General features: G+C 38.8%; 1 protein-coding gene across 1 annotated transcript in view; it reads right to left on the bottom strand.

The window, feature by feature from the left end:
• The window catches only part of COL5A2 (collagen type V alpha 2 chain), a 101,432-nt gene that overhangs the window by 39,043 nt on the left and 39,609 nt on the right, over positions 1-22,780 (bottom strand). The window contains exons 2-11 of the mRNA XM_038182147.2: positions 13,104-13,328; positions 11,476-11,489; positions 9,589-9,621; positions 8,866-8,898; positions 8,146-8,199; positions 4,538-4,648; positions 2,911-2,988; positions 1,338-1,382; positions 739-792; positions 64-117 (exon numbers count right to left, since the gene is read on the bottom strand). Coding sequence (XP_038038075.1) covers positions 64-117; positions 739-792; positions 1,338-1,382; positions 2,911-2,988; positions 4,538-4,648; positions 8,146-8,199; positions 8,866-8,898; positions 9,589-9,621; positions 11,476-11,489; positions 13,104-13,328 — 701 coding nt within the window. The remainder of the gene's footprint in view (positions 1-63; positions 118-738; positions 793-1,337; positions 1,383-2,910; positions 2,989-4,537; positions 4,649-8,145; positions 8,200-8,865; positions 8,899-9,588; positions 9,622-11,475; positions 11,490-13,103; positions 13,329-22,780) is intronic.

Genomic DNA, 22,780 nt, shown 5'->3' on the forward strand with positions numbered 1-22,780 from the left:
TTCAAAGAAGCCAATATTTGTTTTATTAAAAATAAAACAAGAAAAGAAGAATAACAAACTTACATCTTCACCAGGTTTGCCTGGAGGTCCTTCTGGACCGCGAGAACCAACTGGACCCTAAGGAATAAATATATTTGTTGAGAAGTCAGTTTAGACATCACTAAAATCGCTCCGTCTGAAAGTCTTGCTTTACAAAAACAAGCGTAGAGAAAGGATGACTTTATGCCAAAACATGCTTGTTAAATACTGTGGTGCCCTTTCTAACCACCCTGTCCCTAAGAAACCAGCATTAAGTTATATAAGAATGGAGGATGGATTCTTCAGGAGAAAAAAAATAAATAAAAAAACAGTTGTTTTTGTTCCCATATTGTCTCTCACTTTTACCTTTGGTCATTATATCAATTCCCAAAATAAAGAGAATATTTTAATCTTCCTTTGTGTGATAGCAACACCTAGTAGCTACAGTGTTACTAGTGCTTAATCATCCTCAGGCCTGTGGTGGCAAAGTAATAATGATTGCTTATAATAATCATAATTATCATTCAGATACAAAACAATTCAAATTCACTGATACAAGGCAATATGCTTTGAACCCCTCAACTCTTGACTAAGTAGTAGTTAATTGATAGCTTTGCTTGAGACAATATGAAGAAAAAAAAAATAAACTTCTAAAATAAGGAGGTATAATAAACTGTTTACTATTTTATTGTAGAAGTGTTTGTGTTTATTTTGCCTTACCATAGGTCCTGGATCTCCAGGTTCACCAGGTGGGCCTGTGGGGCCAGCACCGCCCTAAAATTAGTAACATAAGTACAATTAAAAATTCCAAAAAGCAAACATGAAAGGATGTAAATTAAAATCCATGATCAGGAAAACAACAGACCATGGAACAGTCTGGATTCTAATTCAGAAGCAATTCACTCTGCAAGACAAGTGGAAGGTAGATGCTAAGATCTAAAGCTTCAGGGATAAGTCATCAGCCATACTTAAAACCCACTGGACACTAACACCATCCTAATACTGAAAACACCTGAACAGACACCATTACATTACTCATTTAATTACTCATAAGTTACTCATTAAAAGATGTGCATTGGATTTAAACTTTTTTAAGTGTCTAATTAATTGTTCTTTCCAAGTTAATTTCTGTCTATAGAGTACATCTGGAACAGAGTTCAAGAGCAGGATATTTAGGTTCACATCTAGATGAAGATGCATTCAGCCATTCTTGAAGAAAGACATGGCTCAGAGCTGGGTTCTCTTCTACATATACAAGTCACTATGTGATTTGTCTTTTTTGGCCAATTATCTTAAATCCCATGATATGAAACACTTACTTGTTTTCCTTGGAGACCTTGAGGACCTCTTGGACCCACTGGACCCTATCAAAACCATAAATAGTTACACACTGAAAATCACGCTTCCCTAAGTAATGTTCATTCAGTACTGACAGCAAAAATTTCCTTATAATGCATAACTGTATTGAAAAAAATGTAAGACTACAAGTACAGTTGAAGAGAAGAGTCTCCCCTTGAATTGAACGTCATTACTTAGATTAATCTAATAATGGAATTAATGTCAAAATAAACTCATAGTGCTGCTCTTGGCCATGAGCAGGAACAAGCAGCAATGGAAGGATGCGTTTTCATGAATCACACAAAATACCAGAACAGCTTCCAAATGGTTGATGTTTGTTACAGAAAATTCTCCTTTACATTTTCATGGTATTTTTAGAAAAATCTCATGCTTCATTGTAACTTGTACTATGAAGTAAAAATAATCCTGAAAGTAATGCTTTTCCTTCTAGCTACACAAAAAAAAATATATAGCAGACAATAACTTGCATTTTGACAGAGGTCATCTTTAACACGAAGTTCATTCATTTTTACAAATTTTTACATTGCATTTTAAATCCTTTTTGCAAACCAAATGCTAAAGAATTACTCATAGGCCATTTAAAAGTTCTAATTAAGAATAAAACCAAAACGCAGTGGATCAGCTGAATGACAGTCAGTTACTGAATTTTACTGAGAACCTTTCAAAGAGTGTTAAAACATTTCAAAGTTTACTGATGGGGACTTGGATGGATAAGACACAGGTAAGAAAACTCATGGACAATGCAATTACTGAAGGACAATTTCCTCGAGAAAGAATGCTAAAAAATATAGGGGGAAAGGTTTTAAAAAAATGCTAACAGTATCTTCACAACATGGTGAATACACGTAGTACACATAGTAAAAAGTAAAAATTAAGCAAAAGAGTTCAGACAGAGACATCTTAGTGTGACAAAACGTTTTTCACAGATGGTAAAAATATATATATATTCCATGTTACCACTGTTCTTACTACACTAAAAGCAAAAGGCATACCTAAACAGTGAGAGATTTCAATCATAAAACTGGACTCATTGGATAAAGAGAATGTCCGTCTTAAAATAATAAGCTCACAGATGGTTTCAGAAATACTCTTTTAAATTGCTACCAAAAATAACTATCTTTGATGTCGCAACATGAAAAAGAGCCTTCAAAGTTACATATTTGTTTGTTCTGCTTTGCATTATACCTGATGCTCTGCAGTTCCTCTGCAGTGACTCAAGAAATGAGAAAATCTAAAGATTTTTTGTTTGTTTTGTTGTGTTTTGTTTGTTTTTTTCCATACCTAATTGGTAATTGCTGCTGTATTTCAGGAGGAGAGACAAAAAGGAGGGACATAAAGCTTTCACTATAACCAAAGAACCTTTTTTCATTGTTTTCAGATGCTATGCAAAACTACACAAGAAAATTCTGTATATTCAGGTTCTAGATAGTTAGATAGTTCAGGACTATTAGGAAGTTGAGGAGAATTCTCTTGGTTTTTGTATATGCACTTCACTTCAGATTTTTCTACAGTACAGGGCTAATCTGGTCTTACCACTGCACCAGGCATCAGTCCCATCTGACTACCAAGTCCAGATTTTTCATCCAGTCCTGCCATCTGAGCTGCAAACGGCTGAAAAAAATATGATGGGTGATTTTAAGTGTCGGTCACATTGATGATTCACAAGGCAAAATTCTATGCAACTCTTCATTACTTACATTAGCTTTGCAGCACTAAAAATAAATTCTTGTTTCAATCAGTAAAATAAAAGTCTTCTTTCCTATACATTTGACGTGGTCTAAAGAATCAAAAAACAGTCAAATGCATCATGTTGTCTGCTTACTATTCTGACTCTACACCCACTTTAATAATAAACGAACATGAAGATGACCTAGATAGAGGAAAGCTTCCCAAGAAAATAATTAGATTTCTTTCACTGCCCTCCAATATGAATCACACCTTAGTTTCACCTGCAATATTACTTCATTTCTTCTAAGACTGATTTGTTTTCACTTACTGTGCTTCAAGTTTAGAAACATCTGAAGTTAAATGAAAATGTAGCCAATTTTATGATTGCATATCAGTATTTTGACTGTGCTGCCCTTATCCAGCAAAGTTGAAGGGCACAGCTGTTTATTCATGACAATTCGCAGTGACAAATGAGTTAAAGCAACGAGAACTCTCAGACAATCTTCCATTTTCGTGCTTGCAGAAGTAGTTGAAATCAACAGTTTTATTTTGTTTGGTTCAGAGACAGTTCCTTGCTCATGGCAGGTCAGAGCTTAAAATGTCTGAGAACAACCTACAGCACATATGGATATTCAGGTCTTCTGCGATGCATCTCCAAACACACCTTCTTAAAGACTGGAGATTGCCTAACTTCAGAAACAGAAATATAAACCAAAACTGCCTTAAATTTCTGGCCAGACCTAGTCTTCCATATTTTTTGTTGAAATTCATGAAGGATGGTGGTCTATCAGCCATCCTGGTTCTAATGCAGTTCTCTGTGCTGAAGAGATTTGGAAAGAGATTTTCAGTGATGTTGCAGGAACATTGGAGGTAGAAATCAAAACAGCTACCTTCCAAATAGAAACAAACATTTAACTGAATATACTTCAGAAATTCAGATACGTATTTCATTATCAATCATTAGTCTTCCACAGAATTTTTTGGGGAAAAAAAAATAAATAAGTCTTGCAGAATACATTTTCCAAATCTAGGGCTGGTTAACATGGCTTTCCACAGATAATTTCTGACTTAATCATCCAAGTGGTGGTGTGATTAATTTCAGCAAGAAATAGACTTGACCACGTTTTAATTGCTCCACTGATTATTTCCTGAAATATAATCCATCTTTTTTTCTTCTTCTTCTGTATTCCTGATTTAGTTTATCAGTTTCCATGAACCCTTGCATTTAATAGAACCCTACTTAGATTTGGGCACCTTGGCTTTTCTAATTGTTAAAATACATTGTAAGAGGTGTGTCCTTTCAAAGCTTTTCAGCGTGTTCCTATTTTCAGTGAAACTTGCATTGCTGCTAGCCACCACTCCTCATTACTGAGAGGCAGGAATGATGAACATAGTTTTCTCTATTTGCTGAAGCATAGAGAAGTTATTCTGCTACATGTGAACTTATCCAGACACTCACTCCACTTTCTATCAAACCAATTGCAAAACTTACCCTGCTTAGTCCATCTGGTCCTGGATGGGTAGGATGTCCGGGAGGGCCAGGGTCACCAGGCTGGCCAGGGATACCAGGTTCCCCATCAATCCCTTGAGGACCACGAGGACCCTAGAAAGAAAATGATAAATGCAGAGAGTGTGCACAGGTATTCAGGAGTAGCCTTGTAAATGGCAAATGGTATCATCTGTGATAAATTCAAATTTGCAAAGAAAGATCTTCCAAAAAAAAAACATCCATCAACATATATTCTTACTTTCAGATCAGAAGCACTGACTAAAATGAGTTATGAATCCAGCACACGAGTAAATTGGAGCAATTTCTCTCAAAGGCTATTCTAGAAACTTAGACTTCCTATAAATTCATATTCAAGTATTCCTGATAAACTGCTGTGCGTTATATAGAACAACAAAAACTTATTTATAAAATACAGATAGCTCACATTAGTGCACATACATAAAACACACACAGAGAATTTCAGCAAGACTGATTTCTGCAGCCTCTTGACATCACAAATGGTTTAGCTCATACTATTCCTAAATTCCCAACACTTACACTGCAAAAAATGCAGAGTAACTCCCTTGGTGTTGATGTTATCTCTAATTAGTGTTTGCAGAATAGGTTAGGAGGCTATCCCATTGCTCCCATTTTTATTGTTCACTTTTGATTCCTAAATCCTATGAATGCAGTTTTGTCAGAACCAAAATTAAATACAGAAGCAGCTAATAAGACGTTAATGGAACAAAATCAATAGCAGTATGGCCAATACGTATATACTTCAATCATAAGTATGGATTTCAAATTAATTGTCACACTTGCCTCCTTCAGTTGGAAGAAAAATGCTGGAAAAGAGTGAGGAAAAAAAAAAAAACTGTATAACGAGCTCTTCTACCTTAAGAATCCTTACACAGAAAACTTTGGAAGCCTGGCTCAATGACTCATCTTTACAAACACAATCAGACAGATTGCTTGTATTTCCATGAGATGAGGCATATATTTCCATGCAGTCTGCAACAAATTTCAGTGGAACTTAGGGTCTGAACTAGTATGGTTTGAACTAGCACAGTGTGCACTTTAAAGAAAAATCATTCTTTGGGAAAGAGCTACATTGGCATAGTACTGACAATAGGGTTCCTGGAAACTCTCAGAAAACAAGCTAATTTTTCCCTATTATTTCTCAATATATCTTTATGACCTGAATTTCTATATGCCTGGTAATCAGAGGACAATTTTTTTGTATCAAATACACATACACATATACTTGCAGAACATAAGTTGTAAATAGATGCTATTCTGAAACTCACATGCAGATTGTTGCACATTGGATGGGAACAGAAGGTTCTTTCAGAAAACTTTATTATCTAGGATTTCTATCAAAAATAAGTACACCCTGCCAAACTTAAAAGTGTACAATGTCTGAAGGAGGAAAACCTTAAGTTTTCTTTCCTTTATTCTCAACACAAAAGGAAAACACAGCTACACATTAGAGAAAAAACAGATTTGCCTAAAAGAATTCATCAGACTTCTATAAAATAACTAGTGATTTTTCAATACCCAAACTGAGATGCATTAACAAGATCTGATTTAGAAAAAGTGATATTCTTTTTAGTTCTGTCTTAGAAAAGGAACTACTTTTTTAGTTACCAAGCCTGCTTCAAGAGCAACACTGCAACCACCCCTATCTCAAAACACTAAAAGTCCCTGAAATGCTTGTTTGTACTTATAGCTGGTAACTAACTGATGGTATGTAACAAAATTGTATTATATTTTAATAAAATAATGATTATCATTAATAATATATATGAATTTATATGCATATTAAAAACCTTTCATTTTCTTCCACCAGCTCACAGTAGTGAGGTTTAATATATTAAAAACCTAGCACAAGCCACAAGGTGGCATCCTTTAAACATGTATTCAGGATAATGACAGTTCAATAATTCTGGCCCATTGCTGCTGCTGGTCAGGAGACATTAGTACAGATTTTGCCTGTAATGGAATAAAAGGAACTGCAATTCACAGTAGAGCACTTTGAAACTACTATCTATTTGACTGCTACTTCAATTACAATCTAGTATAAAAGCATGCTGAAACAAAATGCACTGATGGTTCTGCACATGCTCAAGATTATTTTCTGTCTTCAAAGGATTAGTTGTAATTGCATCTAATTGCATCACACTCTAAAACTCCCCCTCCCCAGATGTATTTTGTAAATGCAAACACACTCTAGCCTTGGTGTTTCTCTCTCAGTGTTATGCTAACAAAGAATTTGAAGAATATTACATGCTAATAGTCCTGAATTCATGAATCCTGCACTAGCAGGCACTCCCTATCTAAAGTACTACTCTTTGCTTTTTTAGACACACAAGGTCTCACCAAAACCTTTGACATTACGTTTTCAAAGAAGCTGACTGGTTCCTAATGTCTTTATATCCCTTTAAAGCACTATTAATAATCTATGCCAAAGCAACTCCAAACTGTTCACAGCCTTTTGATATTTTAAGTGTTTCTAGCCACCACTCTGTAAAGACATACAAGGAACTCATGGCACAGGACCAGAAATTTAGTGTCTCATTGATAAACTTGCACTCTGGGAAGATGCTTCAGATATCTCTGCAAACACAGTCGAGGTTCCTCTGCAAATGACAAGGTTTCACAATTACTCCAAGAATTCTTTTATGTATCTTGATAGCTATTCATCAAAGGTCTTAAGGTGATCCAGAGAGGAGCAGTGGCTTGGCATCCAAATCAGAGGCTACACACTTATTCCTTGTCTTTAGAAGCACTATCATTACCATCTATGGACAACAGACATCCACTGGAGGAACAGCAAAAAAGAGTTGATTTTAGACCTATGCCTAAAACGCAGCTCTGTTATTCAAGCAAAATACGCTAAGTATTGGCTTGCTCTCTCCTGAGGGATAGGAAAATATCTACATAGAAATTACAATGATACTATTCTTTAAAACCTGCTAAAAACAGCTTCTGCATTTTGCCCTAGCTTTTTCAACAGGAACGTGTCGTCTTTGGTATTTTCAGCACTCCCTTTTGGCCTTTCTGTGGTTCTCCACATGCAGACGCTGAAATTCCCTTATGAAGTCTGTATTTCCACTGAGCAATCTTGATTATATTATTCACCAGCATACCAACATATGTAGTCACATATTAACTCCTGCTAACTTCCTGAGCTTTGTCTTTTCTGAAATACTCTGATCCACAAAGTCCACGCAGCTGCTGATACACAACAGAAACCAGCAAAAAAAAATCAGCAAGTTCTTAAAACAGAGGAAGATGATGTTCTAGATTTGTTTTTTTGTTGTTGTTGTTGCTTTTGTCTTTTAAATACTGGAAAAAAATGTACTCTCAGACGCTGCTTCAAGTAACTGTTGAAAAACTATGGCTTTTAGTGGAAATACTGCTAAGCTTCTATCAGTTATCTCAGAACATCCAGAGATGGTGAGATATAAACATTTTTTCTGTTTGTTAGTTAATTCTTGGAAGATATGAGGAAAGCTCTGGTAACTCTCAAAGACATGGAGAAAGTTCAGAGCCATCTAACCTCTTAAGGTTAGTCCAGAGCTTAATTTTTAAAATATTTAATAACTTACAGGTCTTCCCTTAGGTCCTCGTTCTCCTCGTGGTCCTTGTGAACCTGGAGGTCCCTAAAAGAAAGTTTAGAAATATTGAACGCCTCTTAAAGTAGCTAATGATTTATAAAGCTTTGAATATATGAAACAACATGCTTATTTGAAACTTAATTTTTGGTATTTTTTTTCTCCACATGATCATAAAGGAAACAGCTATGACCACTGAATATTCAGTTATCTCTTCTCAAATGCACGTTGCCTGAATGGAACAGAACCAGGATGCAGAGATCTACAAAATGGTTTCATATCTCACATGCTCTACAGCTTAATTTAGCACAGGTTTTCTGAGTGCTGAAGTCTATAAATAGTGAGTTGCACAGGTCTGAGACACCCTTCCTGCTAGTCCAGAACTGCTCTCTGCTTAGTCGCAGCTGGAGAGCATACTGCATCTCCTCCTACTCCTGTTAGAAAAGCATTCCCCAGCGACAAACTTGCTCAAAGGTCCTCAAACATGCATGTTCTACAAGCACACATCCGTTTGCTTAGGGCATTGGCTGACCTGACACTAGTACAAAATCCCAGAATTGCGATCCCTCCTCAAATTCAGCAGTTTGGCAGACAATGCCCCCTATCACACGCATGGAAGATTCTTCCTTCACATCATTCTCACAATACAAAACAGAAGTGGCAGAAAGTGGAGAATGCTATCATCAGAGAAACAGAAGTTCCGAAAATACTCACTGCAGGTCCTGGGCGGCCTCGTATTCCTGAAACCTAAAGAAGGCAATAGAAATTAAAGTTACCACACAATGTTATGCCTATAACAAAGTATCACTGTTATTCTATACAAAGGAGAAAAAAAAAAAAAAAGAGAGATAAATAAGTGAATGACAATGATTTAGTCTCAATTATTTACCTAGCCTTTTGTTTCCCCACTTTAAAGCAGGAATGGTTAGGCATTGTAACAGGCTGCTCAGGGAGTTGGTGGAGTTGCCATCCCTGGAGGTGTTTAAAACATATGTGGGTATGGCACTTAGGGACCTGGTTTAGCAGTGGACTTCAGCATGTTTTTGAGTGTTAGATGATGGTTGAAGTTGACAATATTACGGGTCTTTTCCAACGTAAATGACTCCATAATTCCAGAAATGTACAATAAAGGTAGAAAGGGAGAATTTATATCGTTTTCTTTAATGTTTCTACTCTTTCCAAACACTAATATACCACCATACCTCCACAGAATTTAACTATAAAGATTATGACACTTTTAACTCTAAGGTTCTTTTCCCAAAATGCAAATGACAGGCATTTCCAATGTCACATATGTGACACAGGGTAATTCATTCCACACCTTTCACTACCAGCTTGTACATTTGTATTGCATTTCTTTAATAGCTGCAATTCTGTCTTAAGCACTGAAATGTATACTTCTGGGGGTGTAGATAAATGAAGTAAAAATGGACTCACAGGTGGCACTATTCCAGGTTCTCCTTTTTGCCCCTGTAGGAAAAGGATGCAAAATCATCAGATGGCAGAAAACAAGTGAAATTAACAGTAAGTTTCACCAATGTAATTCCTGTGACTGTGACAAATGCAGAGACTTTTCTAAGGATACAACTGTGACTAAATTAAAGTCCCTGCAATAGTTAATCCACACTATTTTAATGAGTACAGACACTATTAAATGAAGGCTATAAATTAACTGAGTTTCTCTAACTGCACAACATGCTGGATGAAAAAAAGATACAAAGTAAGAAATTACCATCATTTTTTTTAAGTAGTAGGAAACATGCTGCCGCTCTGTTATGGGATGATTTGATTCAGTTGCAATGCAAAACCCACAGCATCATTCAGATGCCATTTCTTCAAGACATTAAATTAGAATTCATAACATGGACATACAAAACCTGCATGTCCACCTGCAGTGTAGGGACAGAATACAAAGCCAAGTTGCACGGCCTCAGAATGAAGGGGATTGCATTTAGCAATTGAATTTTCTCTGTGCTGAATGTGTTCACAATGATTACACACTAAATAAAATAACTCGATTTAGACCTACTGGTGGTAACCATTTTATTAAGAGAAAATGAGGGCTTTGTAAACATACAAGATTTCCTGCCTCATTTAGCAAGTAGTGAGCTGGTCACAGTCCATTTATTTCCACAAACTACCTCTCCACAGAGAGATGCTCAGTTTTAAGGAGAGTATATACTTGATAACCTAAAATTAATTTCAATTACTTCTTGAGGCTGCTTACCATCTCAGAAACTCAGAATGCGTCTCCATCCTGCACCCAGACATACCCAGCGCCTACAGAGCTGTCTGTCGGAGGGGACCTGCATGAGCCCTCAGGTATCAGCTGCCAATGTTTTACTTAACGGTGCCTAAACGTAGTTGTGATGTGATGCAAGCTGCCTGGGGCACCCTGAACTAATTCCACAGTGAAAGTACAAAGGGTGTCAAAAAAAAAAAATTACCATTTTTAACAGTGGTTTCATACCTTTAAATATGGCTGAGTGTTTTTATGATATTTGGGCAATCCTCTAGTGATTTATACAAAGCCCAATTTATTCATGGCCAAGTATATAAAATTAAATACATCAGCAAATGTAAGAAAAACAAAGTTATTCTTAAAAACATGATTTAGATCAAAGAGCGGTGTAAAACGTCTTGAAAAACTTGAACTTGGAGGTATATCTTTGTGATGGAGCTCATCACATCAGTGCCCTGGGATACCAGTAAGGCAGAACAGATCTGGGCTATGTTTGCCTACCAGTAGAAGTTGTCATATAGACTCCTGCAATTACATCTGGTGCAGCGATAAGCCAGATGGGCTGCAAAGCTGATGTACCAGCCTTGCACGGTATCTCAGGGGCTGCTCTGCCCTATATGCAGTAGTGCAACAGCTAGCTTGTGGCTGTAACCTGAATTCCGTGTAGTTTAAAGCCAACCCCAGGATGTCTAGACAAAGTTTCAGCAAAGTTTCAGCAAAGCCAAGCTGAGAGTTTTAGGACTTTGACTTCTAATAAAATGGTGGTTCCCTTCCATCATTTTGTGGCACTGCCTGATATGAAACAACCAAACTACTTATACTGGAATTCCTTTGATGTAGACAGCAGGGATTTTCAGTCAGGGGATTCTCTATATTAAGACTAAGATTTTTTGCCTGCATCCCAGAATTTTTTCCATGAAGATTTGCTTCTTCCCATCTTGAGGAAGAACAAGAGAAAAAGAATTAATTGCTTTTACAAGAGCTTATATTTATTTACTGTAAAGTGGTCCAAGGTGACACAAGAGACTTTTTAACAGTTGTAATCAGTTTAAAAATAAGTAAACAAATAAAGGAAGTCTTACCTTTCTTCCTCTACCTATTAAAAGGGATAAAAGAAGAAAAGAGAAACAATTAATGTTTTTACTCCAAGAGACAGACATGGTAACAGTTGAGTGAAGGAGTTACAACTAGAACCATCCAGACCCTGGATGCACAGAGACCTGGAGAAGGTCCCAGAGATACACATCCTCCTTCATGTGTGAGGAACCAGAAAGGTCTCAGTGATGTCCCTGACCCTCATCCTTTTCCAGCATTGCAAAGGTAAGAAGCAGCACTTCAGGAACGCAGAACGTCCTGTGGGGAACTCTCAGAAGCTTTTAGCACTGGCTGAATGGTTGGCAGTCAGGTCAAACAAAGTTTTATTACAGATCTGCATACAAGCACTGCTGACGGACCCACAACATACAACACAGTGTTTTTCAAAAGACAGAGCTGACTGGAGGGTCTTTGACTTTTTTTTTGGTTAAAGTTTTACAATATCACACATGCCTGAATTCAGAGCCACGTAGCCACACTCCTATCCACAAACATCCTTCAGAGGAATATTTTATTAATACCTTGACTAACAGTAAGGAATTCTGGAATGTTTCCATACTGCTCTTATATCTTTTGGGTGTATCTGTTGGCCTTGGCCTAATGCCTCCCAAAACACAGCAGGAGGCACCCCATCTGTTTATTAATGCTTGCCACATCTTGCTCCATTGCTCAATTACACAAGTCCCTACCACACACTCTTCATTACTATTTTGTTCTATACTAAGTTAATCAACAGTCATTATACCTCCTGAAAAAATAAATAAATGCTTTAATTGTCGTATAAAGAATAGTTCAGATAATGCAATGCACCGTATTAATGAATATTAATTGCACGTTAAGAGATTTTCTCTTAGGACAATATTTGGAGGGATTTACTTCATCCAAGTCTCTCCCAGAATTAAAAATTGACTGGAAAAGACATTATCTTGAAGGTATATCACAGAAAGTATGCAAGCAGGAAGTTAAGAATACTTTATACTACTTTTTTTTTCTGATGTCTCATGAGAGAACTGTGTGTTCGTGTTTCACCTTGGGGAAACGCTTTATAGTGCTTACATTTCACCACTTACAGAATCAAGATTTACATTGATTCAACTATTGGAGAGGCCTGGAATTGAGCTTTCTATCAAAGAATGCTCTGTTTTATTATGTCTTAGCATATTCATCTTTCAGTTCCAGATGAACCACAAAAAGAACCCAGAAAGCAATCTCCTTGAAATATCAAGATGGAATTCAGCTCAACCTCGTAGCTGTAAAGCCTTTGGGCTTAATCACATTCATAGTCAGAAGAAAACTGTTTCCAGAGCCAGCTCAGGTGCAAACCAAGACGGAAAACAGCTGCCAAGTATTTACTCTCTTCAGATTTAAACTTTCACTATGGAAATGCTATTAGAAACTTCAGTATCGTGAGGTTTCTACTCCTTTGGGCTGATTTTAGAGAACTTTAACCTCACCACCGATCTTCCTGCATATTCAGACTTGAAACTGGGAACAGATCTAGATTTCATCAGGGTCTCCCTATCCCATTTTGAACCACAGCAGAGCAAATCTCATTCTCAAGGCCAGCCTGACTGGTTCTCCTTTCAACAAAAAGTGAACTGGAAAGCAATCTTACCAATGCCGTTGTCAAAATCTCGTGTCGTATGGGGACACACAGGACAGCACTCCCCTGGGGGCACCTGTGGGTTCTCACACTCCAGCACATCTTGACACTGGATTTCATCGCAAAGAATAGCTCCGTTGTCACAGACGCAAATTTGGCAAGGCGACGGCTTCCAAATATCCCGGTTCAGGTACATCTGGCCATTCTGAGTGCAGGCGATTTCTTCACCATCTTCTCCTGGAAAAAAGAGTGAGGATATATTAAACATTTTCCAACTGTGAAATCAAAGGAGTATTAGGATGAGGAAAGAGCAGGTCTGGAGATGAAAAGCAGCACCACATACATGGAGAAAACAGTCTACCAGCATAGCTGAAGTTAATGTCTTTTAAATACCAGTCATCTTAAATGTCTTTCTTATTTTACCACCTTATTCCTCAGACAAGGAGAAGTAAAATGGAGTCGTGGAAAAGCACAACCCCACCACAAGGTCTCAAAAGCATATTGCCTTAGGAGTATCTGTATATAATAGATTGTCTACGTGGCCATTTACATAGGTGTAGCATCTACTGAATACGAATGTTCTATCTGTGTATGTGTTTCTCACATTTGTATGGAGCTCATCCTATTTTACTAAAGTTATGCATCTTTTTTACCCTAATCCATGTGCTTTATAGCAAATTTTCTTTCTTTCTTGCCTTAGTATTGTCACCTTTATTTATTTTTCTTGAATTCCACTAATTCCATTTAGAAATCCATTCAATGTAGTTTTCCAGTCTACTGTCACCAAGACAGAACGACTTCCCTAGGTTGAATTCTCTCTCTCTCTTTTATTGTTTGTTTTTATGTTAATGTTCTGAGAGAACTTAAAATTTTCAAAAATTTCCCTGTTTGAGGGGGAACATGACTGTCCCTTTAGGTATTGTTCTATCCATAGTTAAGTCCATGCCTGTGTTTTCTTCCTGCTGTGTAAGCAAACAGTCCAAATACCTGTAGTTGTTGTTTGGGTTGGTTTCGGTTTTTGGGGGGGGGTGAAGGGAGAGTTGTTTTTTTTTGTTTGTGTTTTTTGTTGTTGTTTTTTTTTTTTAATAATGAAGTAATAACCTCCTCCTAAAAATAAAAAACAATTTTAAAATAAAACACACTTAAAACAAAAAAAAATTCTTTGGTTGTCCAACATTTTTAAAAATCAACAGAAAAGAGACTTTTTCACTTTGGCCCAATGAATTTTTCATCCTCTAAAGCTCCACACAACACAAGCTCCAGCAGTAGGAACGAACTGTCCTCAGTTCCCAGGCAATGGGTCCCAAACCTGCAACCCAAAAACCCCAGTGCCAAGATTCCCTCCTCGGAGCCATAGGCAGCAGAGCTCCCACACGCAGCCTCCTGTGCTTCAAACAACTCTCCGGACCTTGGGATACTGTGGCAAGGATTCATCTTATCCTGGGTGGCAACTCCAGCTGACCACAGAAACCCTTCTATCAAAAATGTCTTTGGAACTGGAACAATCTGGTTAAAACCACGGGCTGAAGATTTCCAAACACCTCTAATTTTGAACCAAAGTAAGACTGGGAACAGAGGTAGCTCTACATACATATTCTGGGTGCATCCCGGTAGTCAAAGATCACGATCAGCATTTTTTAAGAAAAGCTGTTATTAGCACAGCAATTAACAGCACCAAGCGCAAGGTCAGCTTCACTGTTCTGTGCATTTCTGCCCTAACTTGAACCAGATGTAAACAGAAAATCACAAAGCAATAAACAGGAACAGATTTAGGATTTCAGCTTTGTGCCTTAACTCAAGTCCCGTTACTCCATCAATGTCAAAGCTCAGAGAAACGGAGCAGATGTGTCATTAACTGTTGCCTGCCATCATCAGCTTCTGCAGCTTCCCAACAGAAACTGAGATCCAAATTCATACCAGGTCATCTCCTCTTCAACTGGTTCATCACATACACTGACAAAACGACTCGAAGGGGTGCCACAGAAGCTCGGGAGGAAATGTTTTCAGTGTGAAGTAAAGACATCGACCAAGTGTGGTGCACAGCCCATTTAGGATACTGTGAGAATCACTTTCCAAACTGCAGAACGCATTTTGGAAAGCACTCTTCTCACTTCTCCCTTGTGTGCATGACATAACGTGCTGTCTGACATATTTAGCCTTTTTCCCCCAGATGTCTGGCATATGGTCTGTGTCTTCCTTAACGTAGCACCAGTAGAACTCGCTGTGCTGTTCCAGAGCTGCAGTTTGCATAAATGAAATTTCTGAGTTACCGAGCCCAAAGTCAGCCTTCTGTCATGGCTTCAGATAAACCACACAGCAACTGCTTTGGCAAATCGGAGCTGCGCCAGGTGGTGACTGGCTTCTGCCGGAGCCCTGCTCGGCGGCTGGGGAAGGGACGGGCAGGCAAAGGGAGGGGGCAAACCAGCACATAGTCACTTCTGGAAATATTTTAAGAAGTCTGACTTCCTCTCAGATTGCAGATACACTGATAACTTTAAAAGAAAAGCAAACTTTTTTTTTTATTTCAAATCTTTTTTACCACATTTGCTGTCTCTGGTTTTCCTTTAGGCTGTGACTGTGCTACACTAAGAGTAACCTGCAGAGAGCAGCTCCTGCACCTCCAACTCATCCCACAAGCAGCTTTTAATGTTTCACCGTCAGACCTGAGCTGTAGGCACGTTATCCATCCATACCCAGACCAGCAGAAAAGCAGCAAAGGAAATTGTACTACTCTGTTTCTTCCCTGCCTTGGAAATCGACAAGTTTTTTAATTATAGAGGCCGAGTCACTAAGTATTTGTTTCACATGTTCTTTCTACCTCTGCAGTTGTAACACAAGATGCTAAACGACTCCAGAAGCAGCTTTGGAAATTGTTAATGTGGCAAAATGATCTGGTAGTCAATTAACCAACTCCTTTCTCACCAACAAGTACAACTATTACTGCTATTGGACCTGAGTACAGAATCCACAGGGTCACCAATCTGTTCGAGTCAGCGAAAATGAGTCTCAGAGCAGCCTGCAAACACAAAAGGCAAGGTACAAAAAATACCCTAGGAAGTATTTAAAGACATTCATTTGTGTGCTTGTACAAAAGGACCTTTCGGAATGAGGTTTTCAATGACATGCACCATGACTATAATGTGATTTTTTTTCTGTTATACATTGATCTGTTGGAATATCATTTCAGCACGAAAGAACTGTTCAACCACAAGTCCAAAGTCAGCCCCAGCTGATATATCAAATCACCATGTTCAGAGACCAAGCATCAACTCTTTGCAAGTAGAAATCACGTCATGCGCTGACATACCCAGGCCCAGCTCTGACAGCACTGAAGTTGTACAAATTACTGAGGAAAATAAATAAATAAATAAATAAATAAATAAATAGAAACCTCCCAGCCACTAGATGGCTGTCAAAGCCCATCAGTCACATGAGGAAAACCCAAAGGCGTCCAGCAAAGGCGTGCAAGCCACACCCTGCTTTGGGCATTTTTGCTGAGCTTGGTTTCTTTGCAAGCAAATATCCATGTTAATTCCCCTCCTCAACGAGCCAAGGACACGACGAATGTTTTAAGAGAGAGCATACGAAACCACTGCAATCTTGCACTAGCAGATGTGCACCATGGTGCAAGTGCACCTGGAGATCCACCACTTGCTTGCTTTTCTGGCACACGTTGCCTGGTGAGCAGAGCTTGGCCAGCAGGCTGCTCTGCCAAGGGCTCACACAGGGGAGAGAAATGGAAATCAGAGAGTAAAGGGGGAGAAAATGGGTCTTGGTTTGTTTATAGATAGGGAAAAGAGAAGGATTCAACAGCAAAGCAGCTCCATTTCATTTCACTTTTACTCACTCAAGCAACACCATAATTAAAGGAGTGTAAATGCTGATGGACCTCCAGAGGCAGAGAACACAGCCTAACAGAGCCAGAAGAGATGACGGCTGGTCCTTAAAGCTCCAGCTGCCAGCGTTATGCTTGCTTTCTGCCAAGAGGGACTTCTTGATGCATATTCTACACTAAGTCCACTACTTTTTTACATTGTTTAACATAAAAAGTCTAGAACAGAAAAGGAAATATTACGGAATGAAAAAGACTGGAGAGAAAAGAGCTTCTGCAGGTAGCTTCTCGTCTTTGTTAGCCTGATTCTGGACTGTGGAAAATATATGGAAATACAAGATTGCAGTAAAATCCTTAGTGTTTAAGTTAAACAAAACATAATCCTGCAAGAAAACTCTAGAATATGAAAAGCTGAATTTCAAGTTATGCGTTACAATCTAACCCTGCTGACTCATAAAGCAGAGGTGCAGAAGAAAATCAAAGTGAAGGCCAGTACGTGCAAACAGCCATTTTGCAGATGTACCACTGTGCATGTGGACGGAGTGCCAAGAGATGGACAAGAGTAGCTTGGTGTTAACAACGCTTGATTGCCAGCCTGCTACAACATTAGCACAGAGCTTCATTCAGTTCTCATTAAATCAATGGGAAAAAAACTCCTATTTGCACCTATAGGAATCACACTGCCTGTAGAGATTTTATCTTTTGATAACTTTTGCATTTGTTCCATAGAAAGGATTCTTCTTAATAGTGATTAGCACAGACAGCTTACAGAGGAAGTAATTTGTAGCTACATGTATGAGGAGGAACCTGGAATCCCTTAGCAATTATATTAATAAAATAATTCAGTATTCTCTTTATGTGAAATGTTTGACTGGCATTTATCAAATCAAATTTGTGTTCAGATGTCTCCATTCAAGATGTGTCATGCTTCTCAATGACCTAGAAGTAATAGCAACAGCACAAGGATGCACTTACATGCAAATAACAGCATTCTCTTAGAAAAGCTCACCAGTACCAAGGTCTTTGACACACCGTTAATCCACTAAGTGTTACAGATGAATGTCCTCTCCATGTCTTGAAAGGCAGTTAAATTCCCCTGCACAGTCAAGCCAGTAAGTTAGGAACGACACATACATGTACAGACCCCTCAGGAGTACAGCACAGAGGATTTATTCATTATAGGACCCTGAGGTCCCATGAGGTGCACTGTGACATCTGTGTCCCCAGGCACATCTGGTTCCTGCTTAAACACCTTACAGGATAACTTGCAAAGTTCACATGAAATAAATATTTGAGAAGCATCCTACAGATTAAAGAAGTCCAGTGGTCTCAGTTCATCATGAGATTTCAAGGTGATTGTTTAGTCAGTCATCTAGAGACGGAGCTGAAGCCCTTGGGCCATGTTTGAGAATAATAAAAGACCCAGGGTGTATTCCTAAATAACACAGGTAATTTTAAAATGTGTATTTTAGGAATGGAAAATTACAGAGACTCAACTGTTTTTCTTGCAGAGTCTACTACCATAACATCAAGTACGAATAAATACTGCCAAGTATCAAGATGTAAGTCAGCTCCCAAGCAGGGACTTAATGAACTGCTGAAATTGCTACAGCAGTTAACCAGAGCCTTACTGCAGACATGCACTCTGCAGCTGGCCAGCTGTTCTGGCTGGCACCACGGAGAGGGAGTTCACCCCCCAAGGTTTGTCAACCAAGAAAACCTAAACTCCAAGCTCTGAAGAGCAGTCTGGAAGCAAAAACCAATGATAAACCAATACATGTTGAGTTGGGAGAAGAGAGAACCTCCCAGGTAAAGGCCTCTTTGAGTGTGATCTGGCTATTGGTTTAGTCTCTTACAGATAATTTTGTCAAAATAAATAATTCTGTTTTCCATCTCAGCACTGTGATTCGAGATTTGGATGAATGGGGAAAGCTGAAAAGCAAGAACCATTCTTAGGATATTGCTAGACTCCTCTGAGTGAATTTTAACTTGGTAGTCTAATATAACTGATTCCTCACATTTCCTTAACCGGATGGGCACAATACTACCCCACAATTGGTTTGTTGGTCCAGATTTCCCCTCACTCACAGGTTCATATAGTTATGGCTCAACCAGTAAGAACAATAGTTTTGCTCTTTTTTTTTTTTTTTTTTTTTAATGGAAATAGTTAATTTCCAAAACACGACAATCGAGAACAATATTTTAATTACAAGGTCCAACACGTGCTGGATATGAAGGCAGAATATACTGGGAGCCCTTCTGGTAAACAGGATTTCTCTTGATGCTCCCACAGCGTTATCCACTGTTTCTTATACTGCTCAATTCATTAAGAGTATCTGATGCTGTTGTATCTGCATATTGACTTCATCATTCCTGAGCTAATTAATAAACAAGGCAGCCTTTCTAAAGACCCCATCTTATCCTATGGACAGGGCAGTGCACTGTAAAAATCGGTCACGTTGGTCTTTTTCTGTGGGTAACCTTACAGCCTTGGGTCTGTGCATAGCAGAAAAGCATTTGGTTTTACTAACTCACTCGGGTCATCCTGTAAATAAGGACAGGTGTATAAAAATGTCTCTATTTTTCTCTGTTGTTACTCTGGTTCAGAAGTAGAACGGCTGCTCAAATTCCTTGGTAGGAGAAAAGGTTGAAGAGGGAGCTGAAGAGCCTGGCCCCTGCAGCAGTGCTCATACAAATAGTCCCTGGTGACAACAAGCAAGCCTCAAGCATACAGTGGGAAATGGAATTACTTCCAAATGGCTGAGTCTGCACACAGATAGTTACAGGGAGGCGTTCAGAGCATGCCTGAGAAAACACCATAGCAGATTTCGGCACTCGGAGGAAATAGTCAAAAGCTCAAGTCGGTAGCGGGGTGCCTGGTTTCTGCTGGAGCCCGTGCTGCCACAAGCATGGTTCCAGTCTGTGGAAGCACAGTAGGGCCAGGGCTCGGCACTGCTGAATTTTCACAAGTCCTGCAATATAGGCATTGTCTTTAAAATTAAAACAGAGTTAAAACTGTGAGGCTGAATGCTTTGGCTTTGTTTTTGAAGCAATCACGCTCTGACAGAGGGAATTCTGGCCAACCTGCTGCTGCAGATCTTATCAGGATGTAAGGAACTGTGCCTAATGTCTAAAATAGTAACACTTTAAAATGAAAATGTAATATTCTCTGACTGTCTACTCTGGCATACTGTTTTGGAATCTGTGAGTGCTTGATTTGGGTCTTTCCAAAGACCAATCTTAGACTGCTACGCACCAGTAAAAAAAAAAAAAAAAAAAAAAAAAAAAAAAAAAAAAAGATGCGTTTTGGCTGTGAAGAAACTTGTATCAGCAAGATGCAGTTTCCACACTCACAGGACATTTGGATTCCTGTGATAAATGATAAATCTGTAAGTGCATCACAAGCAGCGCTCCTGGTTGTCACCTGGCCAGAAACCGACTGCCCAGGTGATGGGGTGAGGTTGCGCTGCGTCAGCTCCCGGAGAACCATTTCTGAAAGCACAAAGGGAGCTGCTTGCTGCGACGTTGTACAGGTGCCTCGCACTGCTGTGTGTTTTCATCTCGTGTCAGATGGTGAGAAAATACATTCTGACACCTGAGCTCTGTAAGTAACCCCTTCTATGGAAGTCTTGTTCTTGACCTGAAAGGCCCAAAATGGACATCTGAAAGAGCTCTGGGTCATTTGACCCAGAGAACCCTGGGTCATTTTCTTCAAAGATGCTCCCCAGCAAGTCAATCCCCAGTTCATCCTCTTCCAGATGCACTTGCCTTTGTTAAACATAGTGAAGTTTCCATCACCCCATTTCTGTCTAGATCCCTCTAACCAGCAGCCCTGCCATCCAGCATATCAGCCAGTCTTCCCAATTTGCCCACCAACTAAGTATTTAAGGGTGCACACTGAAACAAATTAATCATCTTGGCCCCAGCACTGACCACTGTTGGAGGAATGCCACTATTAACTAGCCACCAGCTGGTGTTTGAGCTGCCAGCCATTACTCTTTGACCTCAGCCAGCTTTTCATTAACCTCGTTGCTTTCATTCACCTTGGAGCCCTTCAGTCCATACTTTCTCAGTGTGGATACAGATGCCATGGGAGACTGCATCAAAAGCCTTGCTAAACTCAAGGTAAACAATATCCACTGCCTTCCCTTTGCTCACCGAGCCAAATATGTCATCGTAGAAGGCAATCAGATTTAACCAACTTGACAGCAACAGGAAAATTCATGAAGCAGCTAGCCCCTACCTGCAAGCTGAGCTCGTCTGTGTACCCACCTACCAAACTCGGGCAAGTTCCACTGTTCTAGTTTCATATATACAATAATGCTCAAAGTTTGACTGACAAAATAACTACCTTGCAGTGTAAAATAAGTGCCTTCCTTATTTTGTAGGATTTATGCCCTTTGAAGTCAGACAAAACGGGTATGGATGTTGTCTTATTACATCTAAGAGAAACACACTTGCTACTGCCCAAACATCCTCATTCTTTGAAGCCATACACATCAAAGTCCAATAGAAACCTGTCATTACATTGCCTTTTCCACAAAGCTCTTTTACATTGCGGTTTGCAAAGTGTATTCACGCAATCCCCTAAATGCATCCTCTGCTGGCTAATATCACCCTCTTTTTTAACTAAAAATAAAGATTTGTAATTAGTAAGAAAAGTCAGTTCCATAATTAAAAATCCTTACATTCCAACAGGCTCAGCATTTCAGACTGAAGAGAAAACCACCCAGTGCTTGGGTGGAGTAGGAAGGTACTGCTGGAAAGCTATACTCATAACATGTAGTTTGTACAGCATAGCTATTCATTTGCTGAAACCTTGGGCCTCTGAAAATAAAAAAGAATAGTAAGCAAGAAAGTCTGCAAAGATTCCAGCAACAAAACCTCTGTTTCTTTTCTGCTACCATTACCTTCGCCACACTTCAGACAGCTCAGTCAGCAACTTCTGGCTTCAAGATGATATGGAATAGGCTTTAGCAACCCTCAGGGCATTCTAGCTGCTTTCTGCACAGCATCAGGGATGAAGGTTGTAAAGGAGCAGCTTAGTATCAAATGCAATCAAAAGTCGGTCACATATGTGAGAGAGAAAGATGGTGGTTTATGTACATCTCATGTCCAAGAAGAAATTTAACTTCTGCAGAAATTGAACTTATTTGTTACTTACGGATACAGAAGCAATAAGAAATTTCCTTCTCTCAGTGTCTAAAAATAAGTGTCAATAAGCAACAAGTGAGCAGAATCCAGTCCATTTCAATAAAGGATAGCTATGAATAATCAAAATCCTTGAGACTGAATGTCAGAGCAGGACAATTTGCATCAGTCAGGAATTTTTCTACATTTTTTTTTTTTTGGTTGTTGGAAAGCACTGAATTACTGAAATACCAAAGAATGTAATTTTACTAGATACATCCACTTGAAAACCTTCTTTTTATTTTCAGAATGCTTGAAATAACATATTTCAGTCAAGAAAACATTGGCTTTGCTACAGAGACCTTTATATCCAGAAAGCCTTGTAAAAACAGACACCCAAGTCAAATTGAGGAAAAGCATTTTCATTGACCTGACCTGATACTACCTTATTACTGAGTCATCAGACCCCTCAAGGTTACCTCAGTTCATCCTGAATTTCCAGCTAGGAAAGCCATGGATATTTCCAAGCAGCTTCCTCTCTAACAGACTGGTGTTTGCATACTGCAACTGCCAGGATGTCTTCAAGTAGAGTTTTACATTTGCAGACCAATTTAATTTAATGTAATTCCTACCAGAAGAAGAATAAAGCTAGGTCAGGGAAAGAATATCCCTACTCCATAATTTTAATTTTTTAAAAATTAAGAGAATAAAAAATGGCATTGAATGT

Source organism: Anas platyrhynchos, chromosome 7, assembly GCF_047663525.1.
Source record: "Anas platyrhynchos isolate ZD024472 breed Pekin duck chromosome 7, IASCAAS_PekinDuck_T2T, whole genome shotgun sequence".
Taxonomy (NCBI): Eukaryota; Metazoa; Chordata; class Aves; order Anseriformes; family Anatidae; genus Anas; species Anas platyrhynchos.